This window comes from Phyllobates terribilis, unplaced genomic scaffold (genome assembly GCF_046119375.1).
Source record: "Phyllobates terribilis strain yellow unplaced genomic scaffold, ASM4611937v1 Scaffold_6__1_contigs__length_29720123, whole genome shotgun sequence".
Classification (NCBI taxonomy): domain Eukaryota; kingdom Metazoa; phylum Chordata; class Amphibia; order Anura; family Dendrobatidae; genus Phyllobates; species Phyllobates terribilis.
The window spans coordinates 10375236-10386030 of record NW_027362766.1 but is presented as its reverse complement, the minus strand read 5'-3'; the positions used below and the strand labels follow the sequence as shown (position 1 = coordinate 10386030).

The 10795-nt window shown below is 51.8% G+C and overlaps 1 protein-coding gene across 1 annotated transcript; it reads right to left on the bottom strand.

The window, feature by feature from the left end:
- Positions 1–4277: 4277 nt before the first annotated feature.
- Positions 4278–10578, bottom strand: GATAD2B (GATA zinc finger domain containing 2B). The gene is made up of 10 exons (XM_073637364.1): positions 10249–10578; positions 9996–10125; positions 9773–9904; positions 9553–9684; positions 9299–9469; positions 8894–9209; positions 8612–8814; positions 6552–6653; positions 6361–6475; positions 4278–6281 (listed from the first exon to the last, which is right to left on the bottom strand). The coding sequence occupies exons 1-10, from the start codon at positions 10575–10577 to the stop codon at positions 6148–6150; spliced, it is 1764 nt and encodes a 587-aa protein (XP_073493465.1). The 5' UTR covers position 10578; the 3' UTR covers positions 4278–6147.
- Between the last annotated feature and the right edge of the window lie 217 nt (positions 10579–10795).

Sequence of the window (10795 nt, the reverse complement as noted above, 5' to 3'; positions counted from 1 at the left end):
CGGCGGAGGTTTGTGCTGCACATGCTCGGGCACTTGTGCCATTAATCTATGGAGAAGGCGGAGCTTGCTACTGCACATGCTCGGGCACTTGTGCCATTAATCTATGGAGACGGCGGAGCTTTTTGCTGCACATGCTCGGGCACTTGTGCCATTAATCTATGGAGAAGGCGGAGCTTTTTGCTGCCCATGCTCGGGCACTTGTGCCATTAATCTATGGAGAAGGCGGAGCTTTTTGCTGCACACGCTCGGGCATTTGTGCCATTAATCTATGGAGAAGGCGGAGCTTTTTGCTGCACACGCTCGGGCACTTGTGCCATTAATCTATGGAGAAGGCGGAGCTTTTTGCTGCCCATGCTCGGGCACTTGTGCCATTAATCTATGGAGAAGGCGGAGCTTTTTGCTGCACACGCTCGGGCATTTGTGCCATTAATCTATGGAGGAGGCGGAGCTTTTTGCTGCACACGCTCGGGCATTTGTGCCATTAATCTATGGAGAAGGCGGAGCTTTTTGCTGCACATGCTCGGGCACTTGTGCCATTAATCTATGGAGAAGGCGGAGCTTTTTGCTGCCCATGCTCGGGCACTTGTGCCATTAATCTATGGAGACGGCGGAGATTTTTGCTGCACATGCTCGGGCACTTGTGCCATTAATCTATGGAGAAGGCGGAGCTTTTTGCTGCACACGCTCGGGCACTTGTGCCATTAATCTATGGAGAAGGCGGAGCTTTTTGCTGCACACGCTCGGGCACTTGTGCCATTAATCTATGGAGAAGGCGGAGCTTTTTGCTGCACATGCTCGGCCATTTGTGCCATTAATCTATGGAGGAGGCGGAGCTTTTTGCTGCACACGCTCGGGCATTTGTGCCATTAATCTATGGAGGAGGCGGAGCTTTTTGCTGCACACGCTCGGGCATTTGTGCCATTAATCTATGGAGAAGGCGGAGCTTTTTGCTGCACACGCTCGGGCACTTGTGCCATTAATCTATGGAGAAGGCGGAGCTTTTTGCTGCCCATGCTCGGGCACTTGTGCCATTAATCTATGGAGAAGGCGGAGCTTTTTGCTGCACACGCTCGGGCATTTGTGCCATTAATCTATGGAGAAGGCGGAGCTTTTTGCTGCACATGCTCGGGCACTTGTGCCATTCATCTATGGAGAAGGCGGAGCTTTTTGCTGCACACGCTCGGGCACTTGTGCCATTCATCTATGGAGAAGGCGGAGCTTTTTGCTGCACATGCTCGGGCACTTGTGCCATTAATCTATGGAGAAGGCGGAGCTTTTTGCTGCCCATGCTCGGGCACTTGTGCCATTAATCTATGGAGACGGCGGAGATTTTTCCTGCACATGCTCGGGCACTTGTGCCATTAATCTATGGAGAAGGCGGAGCTTTTTGCTGCACACGCTCGGGCACTTGTGCCATTAATCTATGGAGAAGGCGGAGCTTTTTGCTGCACACGCTCGGGCATTTGTGCCATTAATCTATGGAGAAGGCGGAGCTTTTTGCTGCACACGCTCGGGCACTTGTGCCATTCATCTATGGAGAAGGCGGAGCTTTTTGCTGCCCATGCTCGGGCACTTGTGCCATTAATCTATGGAGAAGGCGGAGCTTTTTGCTGCACACGCTCGGGCATTTGTGCCATTAATCTATGGAGAAGGCGGAGCTTTTTGCTGCACATGCTCGGGCACTTGTGCCATTCATCTATGGAGAAGGCGGAGCTTTTTGCTGCACATGCTCGGGCACTTGTGCCATTAATCTATGGAGAAGGCGGAGCTTTTTGCTGCACACGCTCGGGCACTTGTGCCATTCATCTATGGAGAAGGCGGAGCTTTTTGCTGCACATGCTCGGGCACTTGTGCCATTAATCTATGGAGAAGGCGGAGCTTTTTGCTGCCCATGCTCGGGCACTTGTGCCATTAATCTATGGAGACGGCGGAGATTTTTGCTGCACATGCTCGGGCACTTGTGCCATTAATCTATGGAGAAGGCGGAGCTTTTTGCTGCACACGCTCGGGCACTTGTGCCATTAATCTATGGAGAAGGCGGAGCTTTTTGCTGCACACGCTCGGGCACTTGTGCCATTCATCTATGGAGAAGGCGGAGCTTTTTGCTGCACACGCTCGGGCACTTGTGCCATTCATCTATGGAGAAGGTGGAGCTTTTTGCTGCACATGCTCGGGCACTTGTGCCATTCATCTATGGAGAAGGCGGAGCTTTTTGCTGCACATGCTCGGGCACTTGTGCCATTAATCTATGGAGAAGGCGGAGATTTTTGCTGCACATGCTCGGGCACTTGTGCCATTAATCTATGGAGAAGGCGGAGCTTGCTACTGCACATGCTCGGGCACTTGTGCCATTAATCTATTGAGAAGGCGGAGCTTGCTACTGCACATGCTCGGGCACTTGTGCCATTAATCTATGGAGAAGGCGGAGCTTGCTACTGCACATGCTCGGGCACTTGTGCCATTAATCTATGGAGAAGGCGGAGCTTGCTACTGCACATGCTCACAGGCTCCTGTACCAACATGCTAGGACAGGTTTCTGTCAATGTAGTCAGACGGCAGACATTTTCATTATAAAGTTATCACCAAGACGTAGGTGTCATTTTCTGTTAAAGGCACCAAGTTTCTAACAAAGCAAGTTACATTTTCCACAAAATGTCCAGGATTTGAGCAGAGGCAAATCACCAGAAGGAACTAAATGCAGCTCAGAGATGGAGCAGAAGTCCGTGAGATGACTGCAGCCGGGTATGACGAAACCGCTTCTAATCTCAATCAGCCAGATGTCTAGATTTGTTAAGCCAAGAGAAATACATTCACAAGTCAACACAAAGATAAGTGTATGTGTGTTTCTTTTGGCTGGTCAAGAACAGTGACTCCGGGTGAAACAATGATGTTTGTTACTATGCTAATTGCATATTGTACTAAAGCCAGCTAGATGTTGGTATAGAGGGGGGGGGCGCTTTAAATTAAGTATGTAAATTGATTAAATACACAATGAGACCTGAGCCCTGTGGAATAATATCATCTCTAACCCTTGACCTGTGGATGTGTACTTTGAAAGGACAGACTATTTAAGGGACATATGGTCCTGAAGAAGTCAGAATTGAAAGCGAGAATCAAGGATCAGATAGACTCTTCAGGAGAGTAGCTTGGTAGCATGGCTTTATCCAGAGAGACACAGATTTGGATTCTACATGAATCCGGCCTAAGGGTATATGGCCCTGACTGGAAAGATACGGATCTGCTCCACTGACCATCAGAGAACCCATGGATACACTTGGGGAGACTAGGTTGAGACGATGAAGTCACCTGGCCCCATGGATATGTTGTTTGGGGTTGCCAGATGGGACCCTCCAGTCACCTGGAACCAATGGAGACTTGCGGAGAAGCCAGATTGTGACCAGCCAGTGATCTGGCCCCATGGAAATTCTTGAGAGAGGCCAGGGTGGGACCCTCCGGTCTCCTGGCCTTGATGGACTGTCAGCTTCCTAAGCTTGCCGCTACCTTCTCTCTGTGGGGCCCTCCAAAAGCAGGGCGCGACTGGTTGAGGTAGTCGGCCCTGGAAGTCCCAAAGTCACAGCTGTTCTATCCCAGGCGGACAGACAAGGGTGAGACTGTATAATGTTGTACCATCTCGGGTATTTGCTGGGACTGTTCTACATGTTTATTGTCCATTTAGTAGTTCAATAAAGTTTTACCTGCACCCTGTGTTGTCTGAGTGGTATTATGCCAACGGAAGACCCCGGCTCTTCACACCGGGGCTGGATCAGAAGTCCGTGAGACAACTGCAGCCGGGACTGAAGCATAAGTCCGTCAGACGACGGCATCCAGAGCAGAAGTCCGCAAGACAAATGCAACCAGGCTCAAGCTTAAGTCTGTGAGACGACGGCAGCCGGAGCAGAAGTCCGCAAGACAACTGCAACCAGGCTCAAGCTTAAGTCTGCGAGATGACGGCAGCCGAAGCAGAAGTCCGCGAGACAATTGCAGCTGGAAGCAGAAGTGCACGAGACGACGGCAGCCGGAGCAGAAGTCCGCGAGACAATTGCAGCTGGAAGCAGAAGTGCACGAGACGACGGCAGCCGGAGCAGAAGTCCGCGAGACAATTGCAGCTGGAAGCAGAAGTGCACGAGACGACGGCAGCCGGAGCAGAAGTCCGCGAGACAATTGCAGCTGGAAGCAGAAGTGCACGAGACGATGGCAGCCGCCCAGAGCAAAAGTCAGCGAGACGACTGCAGCTGGAGTTGCTTCCCTCTCACATTGAAATAAGTGACAGCCGCGTAAGAAGTTATAAACTGTTCCTTCTTTATTAAACGCAGCTAGCAAGTGATAAATATTACAAAGGGTTGTCAGGTTTTTTTTTTGTTTTTTTTTAAATCCTCCAAAAATGGCGTTAGGTCGTAGGTTTTTTTCCATTTTTTTTTTTTTGTTTTATCTGCAGATTGGTCACTGACGGGCGCAGGAGGGCAACACACGGGCAGCGTCTTTCGAACCCAAACTCAGAACACAATATGGAAATCCAAAAGAAAGTGGGGGGAAATCGTAACACTGCGCCAAAGTCAGCACCGCCCCACGTCCGCTATTACAGGGTGAAGAATGCAGCGACGCTGCCTTTGGCGCACCGCGCAGCGTACACAGACTACGATACACTGACGCACACCATGAAGCGCCGCTTTGTGTTTGGACCATTTTTTTTTTTTTTTACATCATTTACAATGTCAGTTTTTTTTTTTTTTTTTTCTTTTTTTAAACACCGAGAACAGAAAAGTTTCATCAAACCCCAAGCGAAATAATTATAATAACGTTTCGTCCGTTTTCTTATAAAGAACCAAAACTCCCAACCAGGGAGAATGGAGGAGAGAGGGGGGAAGAAAACATCATTGCATAAAAGTGAGGGGGAGGGGACAGGTCATCGCCGGACGCCTCTGCAGCACCTTCAGATCCCAAAATATAAAAAAACTAACATGAAATGCAAAACTACAGCACCCACCGGAGTTAGCTGCCCAGGATGATGGGAGTTGTAGGCTCTGAACTGAGATTTTAATGGACTGCTCGCCACTTTGCTGCGCATCCTCCATATTGAAAAAAAGCAAAGAGGGACAGTAAAGAAAAGAAATAAAAACACACAAGGGCCCATCCTCCGGAAACAGATTAATCCCATCCGTTATACGCCGCCCTCTACAACGACCTCGAGGGGGCCCAGACAGTGAGCAGGAATGCGCAGCAAATGGGAAACTGGCGCAGGCCACCACCTACGCGTCCCGACTTTGTTGTACAGTGAGCGGCGTCGCTATAGTAATACTGATAATCCCGCGGTGCAGAGAACGCCCAGCGGTGAGCGTTTATAGGGATAAGTGCTTTCGGACGACTTCCGTCCACCTTGTAATACAACTGGGGCGATATTTATACTGTACACGTCCCCAAAGCACAGTACAGGAGGGTGGCATCTGGTGGAGGGGCGACACCAGGTGCTCACCCCTCACAACGGCCGCAATACTGCTTCTTCTCAACACTTGTGGGGGTTGTAGCTCACGTCATCCTCCTCCATCGGCAGCTCCAATTAATGGCCGCCAACACCCGGGACCCTGATGACCTCAGCGCTACGGGCAAGCAATTAGTGCAAAGACAGCTTGTGGTGGTGGGCAAGGGTCCGTCCACCGTCCTACAGCATGAAGTGCAGGCTGCTGGTGCCGGGCGAGGTGGCAGAGGCCTGCCCATTACAGCCGGATGATGGAGGACAATCCTCTTCCGTTTAACGGAAAGTAATACTCTGCACTGCAGAGCGTCGGATAGGTGGTGACAGAGAGTCACTAAGGGTCATTCCTCTGCACTGTCCCCACATGGAAAGTCACTGGCAGCATAATCAGCACCTGCCGGCGGCTGCGGGGCCACGTCCCTGCCCCGTCATCCCGCAGGTCCCAATCCATCAAGAATAACGTTCTGTGTGACGGAGGTGGCGCCAGCAGAAAAATATATATATATATATATAAAAAAAAAAAAAAAAAAAATCAAAAATGAAAGCCAGTCTGAGAAAAGGGGCAAAAGCACAAACACAGAACCAGGAGAAGCTGCTCTAGGGTGGGGAAGAAGGGCTGGCGGATACCAGGCCCCATCGCCAGTAATGTCCACCAGCTGCGGGAAGGAGGCCGAGGGCTATTTCTGCCCACTGATAGACTGGGATATGGAGCGTGGGGGGATCATGTCCAGGAGGTATTCCCGCTGCCGGTCTGCCAGGCTTGCCGCCTTGTGCCCTCCCATTCCGGCGTTAAGGTAAGCAATGTTCACACCTACCAAGAAGAAGAAGAATGTAATATAGAACAGCCAGTAGAACATCACCAAAAATGTACACCCCGAACAGATCCTTACCCGGCATGCCAAGCAAACTGCCGGCCACGGGCAACTGAGGAGCCTGGGCAAAGTTAGACAACATGGACCGGGCGGTAGGTATCCCTCTCTGAAGAGCGCTCTGCGGCTGTGGGGCCTGTAGGAGATACAACAAGAGCTTAGTTGGGTCATCTCCCGGGGAAAAACTGTGGCCATCCATACCCCTGGCATACCTGCCGCATGGAGTGATGTCTGATGATGCTCTCCTGCTTGGAGACTGCAGGCGGAGTGCCCGGAGACAACGAGACCTGATGCTGTAATCTCTGCTCAATCTCCTGCAAAACAGAAATGTACATGAAAAAAGCATAAAACAGAATGGGAGGAACAGGGCTAAGCAACAGCACGTGTGAAAAAGACTTGGGAATACTAATAGATCACAGACTGCACATGAGTCAACAGAGTGATGCAGCAGCAAAAAAGACAAACAGTTCTGGGATGTATTAACAGAAGCATGGATCACGAGAAGTAATTATCACCCTCTACTCCTCCTTGGTCAGACCTCATCTGGATACTGTGTCCAGTTCTGGACACCACATCTTAAAAAACTTTGACAGTGAGGATGAGTTCTCCTTCAATGGAAATCTTCAAACAGAGGCTGGACAGACATGTCTGAGATGGTTTAGTGAATCCTGCATTGAGCAGGGGGTTGGACACGATGACTCTGGAGGTTCCCTCCAATTCTAACATTCTATAAACATGTCATGCCCGACAGAGAGAAACCAAGGAGGATAGCGGAAGGAGAGAAGTGGAAAGAGGAGAAAAGCCGTGGTGGGAGGAAGAGGCAAAAAAGAGAAGAGGACCAGGAAAAAGACAGCTGCAAGAGCAGGAAGTGGCAAGACAGAAGAGACAACAAGAAAAAGGCGAGACCAAGGAGAGGACCAGGAAAAGGTGAGCTGCAAGAGGTGGCGAGACAGAGGAGACAACCTGACAGAAGAGGAGGCAGCAAGAAAAAGGCGAGACCAAGGAGAGGACCAGGAAAAGGTGAGCTGCAAGAGCAGGAGGTGGTGAGACAGGGGAGACAACCTGGCAGAAGAGGAGGCAGCAAGAAAAAGGGGAGACCAAGGAGAGGACCAGGAAAAGGTGAGCTGCAAGAGGTGGCGAGACAGAGGAGACAACCTGACAGAAGAGGAGGCAGCAAGAAAAAGGCGAGACCAAGGAGAGGACCAGGAAAAGGTGAGCTGCAAGAGGTGGCGAGACAGAGGAGACAACCTGACAGAAGAGGAGGCAGCAAGAAAAAGTGGAGACCAAGGAGAGGACCAGGAAAAGGTGAGCTGCAAGAGCAGGAGGTGGCGAGACAGGGGAGACAACCTGGCAGAAGAGGAGGCAGCAAGAAAAAGGGGAGACCAAGGAGAGGACCAGGAAAAGGTGAGCTGCAAGAGCAGGAGGTGGCGAGACAACCTGGCAGAAGAGGAGGCAGCAAGAAAAAGGGGAGACCAAGGAGAGGACCAGGAAAAGGTGAGCTGCAAGAGCAGGAGGTGGCGAGACAACCTGGCAGAAGAGGAGGCAGCAAGAAAAAGGGGAGACCAAGGAGAGGACCAGGAAAAGGTGAGCTGCAAGAGCAGGAGGTGACGAGACAGAGGAGACAACCTGGCAGAAGAGGAGGCAGCAAGAACAAGACGACCGAGATGAGGACAAGTCGAAACCAAGGAGAAGACCAGGAGGAGGCAACAAGACCAAGGAGAGGTCTGGGATGAGGAAAAGGCTGAGGACAGGACTGGGAGCAGACGAGATGCAAGAGAAGGAGGCGGCAAGCCGTAGGAAGAGGTGAGACTGAGGAGAGAAACAGGAGGAGTAGGAGGCAGCAAGAACAAGAGGCAGTAAGACCAAGGAGAGGACATGGAGGACTAGCAAGAGGAGATGCGAGGCCAAGGAGTGGATCAGGAGGAGGCGCAAGACTAAGGAGAGGACCGGGAGTATGTAAGATTGAGGTGAGGACTGGGGAAAAAGGGCAAGAACAAGGAAAAAACTGGGAGTAGGTGTGACACAGGAGATGAGACCGATGAAAGGATTGGGGCGAGACCGAGGAGAGGACTGGGAGGAGGAGGCGAGAACAAGGAGAAGACTGGAAACAGGTGAGACTGAGGAGAAGACAGGAATGAGGAGAAGGCGAGAACAAGAAGACTGGGAGCAGGTAAGACAAAGAATAGGACCAGGAGAAGGAGGCGGCGAGACCAAGGAGAGGACCGGGAGTTGGTGAGACTACAGAGAGGACCAAACTCTGCATGTTTTTCACCTGCTCTTGCTGCAAAGCTTTTACAAAGGCGTTTTTTAGCCGGTTTGTGTGCTCGGCCTTCAAAGACTTCTTCTGGTTGGATGTCATGCACTGCTCACACAGGATCTTTCCACTCTTCTCTTGCTTCCAGTGAGGAGTAAAGTCGGTACGACACTGGGCACACGTGAAGGGGTCCATGTGTAAGAGCGAGGAGTGGCCTTTACCTGCAGGGTGGCAGTAGTTACCATACAATTGACCATTCTGACCACACATCTCCAAGATGGCACTGGGCATCACACCTACCTTGGCTGTCTATGACACTCTGTACCACCTCCTCTAGTCCCACCATGTAGATGAATTCACTGTTGGCAGCACTTGGCAGGAAGTGTAGCAGTGGTGCAGGAGGCTTTGGTGGGGGGATCTCCAGCAGCGTCTTCTCCAGCTGTTTCCGTAGAGCCAGTTTAGCAGCTGCCTGAGAGCTGACGGGATCAGCGATGGCACTGGGGCTGGGCAGCGGGGAAGACACTCTGTTCACAGGACCCGCCTGCATATGAGAGCCCAAGTTCATGTACATGGCTGACGAGGACGAGTTACGCTGACAGGGGACTGAGGAGCTGGTCTGGAGTGACAGAGGAACAAAACATTACCGAAATATTAGATACATAGCGAAGGGTGGGCAGAGCTGGCTATAACACGCGGGTACCTTACCTGGGGGTAGTTCAGTGCTTGAGTCATGCCCGGTGTGCTGTTGCGGATAAGTGTGCCCTTTGGTGGAACACACTGCCCCTGGAGCTGGGTTGGGTTCGGAGCTATGACTCTCTGGGACATCATCATGTGGGGCAGAGGAGCGTTGGAGGACGATCTGATGACACTGTGAGTCTAGAGGGACAACATCCAGAGGTTACATGTTGTAGACTGACCTCATGGTTATTTATGGCTTCGACAAGATGGCCTCCACTAACCTGGACGCTTCTCAGATTCTGTACCTCCAGTCCTGGAGCGCCCGGCCGTGACGGCACTTTTGTAATGCTGGGCTGCCCCACGTGGGCTGGAGACGGCTGTACGATGGTTGCTGCATTCTGTACGACGGGAGTCTGGGAAGATAAAGAGATGTGACCAGTAAGGAGATGCCTGGTAGCCTGCAGGTGTAGTGGCCAGGCCACACACGGGGGGTTCTCAGACCTTTTGCAGGACGTTCTCTTTCTGGAGCTGGCTCTGCCGCAGCTTCTTCAGCAGGACCAGTCGCGCCTCCTCCAGACGCAGCTCGTCCTTCAGCTGTTTGATGAGCTGCTGCCGCTCCTCTAGGGTCTTACCCTGGGGGGAAGAGGGGTTATAAAATAGCACCAGGAGATCACAGGGCGGCAGGTGTGACGGGCCGGACAATGGGGGGCATGCATGATCCTACCTTGAACATCTCCAGGTTTGCTCCCTTAATTCGGTCCTCTAATCGGGAGGTGGAGCGGGGGCTGGAGGCTTCATTGTCGGACAGTACAATGACGTCCGGAGAAGGAGTCAGTCCGGCCCGGTCCTGGTCGCTGGTGGGAAACAGACAAATCACAGGGTATTTGTCACAGCGCCGCTACCCTGCAGCAGATCTGGGTCAGCACCTTGCATACCGAGACTGTGCCGATAAAAGGGGATGAAGATCCCCGTCTCACCTCCGTCTGGAGCTCATGTCCACCGGCTCCTCGCTGATGTTCTCCTTGCCATGTCTCACCGCCAGCCGAGAGTCCACGTGAGGACGCAAATTGCCGTTCATCTTCTCCTCGTACAGCTTTAGCCCGTCCTGTTTGACCCCGTGATCGTGCGACAGCTCGAGCCCAGGAAGGTCTTTCCTCTTCAATAAGGCCAGCATCTTCAGCCGCTCCATGGCCTCGTGTCCCTCCATCTTAAGCTGCTTGGCCAAGACATCTTCACGGTCGTCCGGCTGCTCCAAGCCTCGCTTCAGCAGGTTGAGGCGCAGGGCGTCTTCTGTCACTCTGTCCATCCTACAGGGCGAGAGTCGTCAATTATAGCATATAATGTACAGAAAGAAGAGCGTAATACCCGGAGAGCAAGAAAGAAGACATTATATGACAAGCCGGGACCACCGGATATTATCAGGACGGATCAGTCAGCGCCGGTTATTATATATAATGTACAGGGATCAGTGACCGGATATTATCAGGACGGATCAGTCAGCGCCGGTTATTATATATAATGTAC

What these genes read in the sequence shown, in the direction of transcription:
- GATAD2B (XM_073637364.1), bottom strand. Translation starts at nt 10,577, where the DNA reads ATGGACAGAGTGACAGAAGACGCCCTGCGCCTCAACCTGCTGAAGCGA. An exon ending in AAGAGAACGTCCTGCAAAAG is followed by an intron (nt 9,685 to 9,772) that starts GTCTGAGAACCC and finishes TTATCTTCCCAG; the next exon opens with ACTCCCGTCGTACAGAATGC. An exon ending in AAGCTTTGCAGCAAGAGCAG is followed by an intron (nt 6,654 to 8,611) that starts GTGAAAAACATG and finishes TCTGTTTTGCAG; the next exon opens with GAGATTGAGCAGAGATTACA.